This window comes from Triticum dicoccoides, chromosome 5B (genome assembly GCF_002162155.2).
Source record: "Triticum dicoccoides isolate Atlit2015 ecotype Zavitan chromosome 5B, WEW_v2.0, whole genome shotgun sequence".
In the NCBI taxonomy this organism is placed as follows: Eukaryota; Viridiplantae; Streptophyta; class Magnoliopsida; order Poales; family Poaceae; genus Triticum; species Triticum dicoccoides.
In genome coordinates, this window is record NC_041389.1 from 238,436,150 (window position 1) to 238,441,439 (window position 5,290).

Below are 5,290 nucleotides of genomic sequence, written 5' to 3' on the forward strand. Positions count from 1 at the left end.
CTCCCTCCCTCACACACACTCACACACCCACACGCGCGAAGAGATACATCGCTAGACCTATTTGTCGTAACTTTTCATGCTTTACTACTTACTCTAATTACCATAATGCTTGTCCATTTCATCAACAAAACTTTGGCTCTTCTCTGTTTAAAATGAACAATGTATACACGCACCATGGACTAATGTGAAGGGCAATCCAGTTCATATATGTGTTCTGTCCTACTGACTTATATACCTACCGTAAACTGTTCTCGATGTAATATCACAATTCTAGCAAAATGTAAATGCCGATGATAAAGCTAGTCCGTGACAAAAATTTAATAAGAAATCTAAATTCTTCACACTGTCACACAATTCAAAAGCTGAACAGTACTATGTGTGTCATTTCCACACTACTCCCAAAACAAAACACAGTTACATATCAACATAAATTAGTTCTTTTCAAGCCTCGGAGCTATCAACAACTTCAGTTGCAGATGACCCAACTAAGCATCTTCAAATTCAATGTAAAGGATTGAATGCAACAACATGCTATAAAGTATATACAGCAAACATACAATCAGCTATCTACTTCAACACAGAACAGAACAAATTATGAGTCAAACTTTGGTTTTCGTATAGGTTACTCTATTAGGATCATGCTACATGTCAAACATCACAATTGACCAATGAACATAGTGGACTACATTAAAAAAAACTCATCTCACACCCCTTAATAAAATAATCCCATACCTGGAGAAGTGTAAGCTGTGCTGATAGCGTAGTGGCCTCGGTCTGCAGTGTCTGGACCTTTCTCTCTAGCTCACCGGTATACTTGATCTTCCTCTCCTTCGACCTCGCCGCCGACTGCCGGTTTGCCAAAATCCTACATGCAGACATATAATTATCCTAAATTAGTACAACCCAAACACACCTAGTAGACGAACCCTTAAACCTTGCAACTATCATCCAGATATCTGAGATCTCAAAACTGACAATTATCCTAAATTCGTACAACCCAAACACAACTAGGAGACAAACCCTAGTCCTTGCAACTATCATCCAGATATCCAGGATCTCAGAACTGATAGCACACTTTCAGTAGCAGAAATTACTACAAACATTAACATACATGGTTCCATTAATAAAAATATAAAATCTTAACAATCTGACGTCAGCTCAGAGGTTTTTTTTAATGAACACGCTGTGACACGTTCAGTTCCTGTGTACGAATCTCAAAGCAAGACACGTGGCAATCACTTTTCACTCCCACGCATCCCTCTGAGCCAACTACGGCCTGACGGCACTAAACGGTTCGCTCAGGATGGCAATCTGAGCAAACACATCCGGAATGGCAAATTCTATTTTTTAGAGCATGGGAATTTTCACCATTTCCGTTTGATGTAGCATGGCAATATTCGTCTGCCAGCATGGCAAATCTTGAACTAAGTTGGGAATTTTCGTTGCATAATGGCAAATCCCTAAAACCGCATGGCAATTACTCTGCTAAAGCATGGCAAATTAATCTTTCTGCTAGCATTGCAATTTATTTTCTTTACAACATGGCAAATCTTTATACAATAGCATGGCAAATATATCTGCTTTACCGGCAATCCTCTTTCGCTGGGAGTGATTTTTTTTAGGAAACACAATCAGGTTGCAGCATTCACTCGGATGACCTAACGATAGTTCACTCAGGGGTCCTCCGTGAGGGACCGTCAGCAGGTCAAAAAACATATATACATGGTTCACATGACAAATTACATCAGTAGATGAGATGACACCACCTTCCGGATCGAGAAAGAACAGCTGAAGATTTATTTCCTCACCTCTTTGCGCGTTTGGGGTCAAGGAGAGCTAGCTCGGCGATCCTCTCGGCCGGCATGGCCTTCTTGGCGTAGTCCAGCCCGCCCGACAGCGCCGACTCGCCTTCGAACGGCGAGTTCACCCCATCCATGGACCCGCTCCTCTTATGGCCACCACCACCCCCGCCTCCTCCCCCCTGCAAGGCGAGGCCCTCGAAGAAGGCGGCGTCAAGGGAGAGGCTCCTGTTGTGGGTCCCGCCCGGTGGACGGGGAGCCGGTGTCTGGGACGAGCTGGCCGCCATCGGCGGGGGAGGAGGCGGGGTCGGGTCGGAGACCGCCGGGGAGTCGTCGGAGAGGGATGGGAAGTCGAGGTCGGAGAAGGAGAAGTCTCCATCGGGGTCGAGGAAGAGGTCGGTGTCGGGGAAGCGCAGAAACGTCTCCGAATGGGCCCGCCGGTGGTGCCCTCGCACACCAGCGCCGCCGGAGGACGGCACCGGAGTTGCCAGCTGGAAGCGCGGGTCCATGGCGGCCAACGGGAGGTCTACGCCGGCGGCGGCGGCAGCACGTGGAGTCGAGCTGGGAGGCGTTGCGCTGTGTATGTTTGTGTGTGTATGTTTGAGCTCGGGGGATCGAGTTGGTGGGATACGTGTGAGGAGAAAATGGGGGCAGGCTGCGTAGGTGGTGCCGCGCTTCCCCGCGTGGTCCCGGTGCACCAAGTTCGCGCAGCCTGAACAAATCGCGAGGCTCGATGGACGGTCAAAGTGGTGTGTGGCTCGTTAGGAGAGTCCAGGGAGCTGCAGAGAATCTCCATCGGGAGCACAAGTGTGGATGCGAGGTGGAAGAGGGTGTCCTGGTGGACCTGGCGTACGGTGCGGCCACCGGGAAGTACAAATCGCTAGGAGCATCGGACGTTCCTCTTCTGCCGCCGTCCGTGGACTCGGTGCAGCCAGAGTCAAAGTACTCAAGTACCAAGGGCACGGATGTAACTTTGTGCAGGTGGAAGGAATGCCGCGTTGGTCCTATGAGCCAGCGGCGTGCGGCAGCTGGTGCGGCCCAGGCGATACTCTCTGCCGGTGAACTTCTCTCTCCGATGGTGCGTGGCTCAAGCTTTTAAATCTAGGCTGATATGACATATATATAGGCCGATACATCATTTTTGAAGCTCTACCGACATAAACATAACATATCATTTTAAAAATATATTTTTTAAACATATCATCCGATATGGATCAAAGTATCGACCGATATGACCGATATCTAGCCCGATATGTCCACCGATATAGAACGATACGTAGATGACAACAATTCTGTATTAGAAAGCAGTGAAATAAGGTCATGCATTTAGAACTTCATTATATGTTATCAAAGTCATGCACAGTGTTTCATACAAAATGCATATATATCGTATTGTTTTTAATCACAGAGTAAGGATTTTGCGAATATTTCCTTAATAGCTTCTTAATCAAATAATATACTAGGAATCTAAAAGTGTTATGTTGAAAGCATTAAAGTCACACATTTTATTTTACTAAAAATAAATGTTTTGAACAAGAATAATGAAAGAAAAACTAGACATGTTTTCTCCGATATATCCACATATCGCCCAATATATCACCCGATATCCGACATCCGATATGTCGAAGCCAAACCAATACGAACCCGATATCCAATATCTTGAAACTTGGCGAGGGTGTGTGTGAGGCCTACTCCCGACCCCATTTCCTTCGTCGGGTCGTGTCTGTTTGGACCCAACGCACGCCCGCAAATGGACGAACGCCCGTTTTCTATCCGTCTGCGATTTATTTCTAGCGCAAAGTTGATCTGCGTTTGCGTCGAAACAAACAGGACGCGGACGGGCGGATGCGCGCATATGTCCTCCCTTGACCCGCCCGTCAGAGACACAACGTTCTCATTTCCCTCTTCTTTCTCAAAACCATCACGCCCCTTCCCGCTCCATGGTTGGCGCCCCACAGCAACCCGTCGTCGCCGTCCCAGCCGCCACCTTCGCCTGTCCAGCGATGAAGAAGAAGAAGCCGAAGGCAAAGCTCTCGCCAGCGGGGCTCGGCCGACTCAACCAAGAATCGGCCAAGAGGAGAGCCCAGAGGGCCGCTACGGTGGAGAGGAAAGTTGTGGCCCGGTACGCCCTCGAGGCCGCCGTTGCGCAACACAAGGCCACCATTGAGGACAACGACGCCCTCGTCGCTAATACCAAGCAAGCAGTGATGACGCATGCCCTCCTCATGCTAGGGTTTAGCCGACCCGCGTCGGCCATTTCCTTCCGCCTCCGCAATGGCCGCGGCGAGCACGTGCTCGTCGGCCGTTCTCCCTCCACAACACCGCAAACGAGCGACATTCATCCGGCGCACGAGCATGGTGTGACCCGCTTCTCCACGTCTCTGGCGGCAGCGTGATCACGTCGGCCACCCCCATCCCCCCAGTGACCATCATCGGCCACAATGTCACGCGTGGGTTGGGTATCGTCGACTAGTCGGCCACCGAGATGGAAAGCAAGCAGTCGCAGGCGATTCCTATGACCAACCTTCCCGATGCCCACGACCTGTTTGACAGAATGCACTGCCCAATGGCGACGCAAGACGACCCCGACTTCAATGCTTTCATGGAGAACGCCATCTACGAGGGCCGTGGCCAAGCCTTCCACCCGAGGGACAAAGCCAAGGTTTCGATCCCGACGAGACCCAATGCCAAGACGAGCACGGCCAACATGAAGAGGCCGGCGGCATTGGGCATGGCAACCAAGAAGAAGAGGTCAACGGCCATGGCAACTCATGGCATGTAGACATCTACTGCAAACAGGAAGAGGAGGGTATAAGCATCGAGGAGGAGCCATTTTTTATCCATGAGCTCACCCAAAGAGCCAATGCATAAAAGAGAAAGCAAAGCATTCGCACGGGATCATACACCAAAGATGAGGACAAGTTGATTTGCGAGAGTTGGAAGGAAGTAGGGAAAGATCCCAAGACCGACGCCGAGAAAAAAGGTGTTGTTTTTTGGTGGAGAGTTTATGTGACCTTCCATGAAGGTAGAAAGTTTCCACCCTACGAGTTTGAGAGCACTAGTGACATCAACTCAATCCAAAACGGGTGGTTGTTTCCAACAAGAATGCAACAAGTTTTGTGCCGCACTTGAGAGCGTTCAAGCTCGTCCCCTGAGTGGCCTCGGCATGGGCGACTTGGTATGAACTTCTTCTCTTCGTTCCTATGTCATGTTTATGTTTGTTGCATTTTGTGTCTTTTGTTGTCACATTTGTGGCCATCACTTTGTTTGTGTAGGCATTCCAAGCTTTGGAAGCCTTCAAGGCTCGGCATAAGAACAAGCCATTCACCCTCACCCATTGTTGGACGCTCATCAAAGATTGCCCCAAGTTCAAAGATCAATTTGCCGCTCTAAAGAAGCATGGAGGGACGGCGACCGTGGCTGGCACTACTGCAGGATGCTGCTAACGCGATACTACGATCAGAGACCCTTTTGACAAAACCGCATGTGAT

At 49.3% G+C, this 5,290-nt stretch overlaps 1 protein-coding gene across 1 annotated transcript in view; it reads right to left on the reverse strand.

Annotated features, from left to right (window-relative positions):
• The window catches only part of LOC119308206 (transcription factor VIP1-like), a 5,597-nt gene extending 3,170 nt beyond the window's left edge, over nt 1-2,427 (reverse strand). The window contains exons 1-2 of the mRNA XM_037584327.1: nt 1,809-2,427; nt 733-865 (exon numbers count right to left, since the gene is read on the reverse strand). Of these exons, the coding sequence (XP_037440224.1) occupies nt 733-865; nt 1,809-2,308 (633 nt within the window). The 5' untranslated portion in view covers nt 2,309-2,427. The remainder of the gene's footprint in view (nt 1-732; nt 866-1,808) is intronic.
• Nucleotides 2,428-5,290: the final 2,863 nt, after the last annotated feature.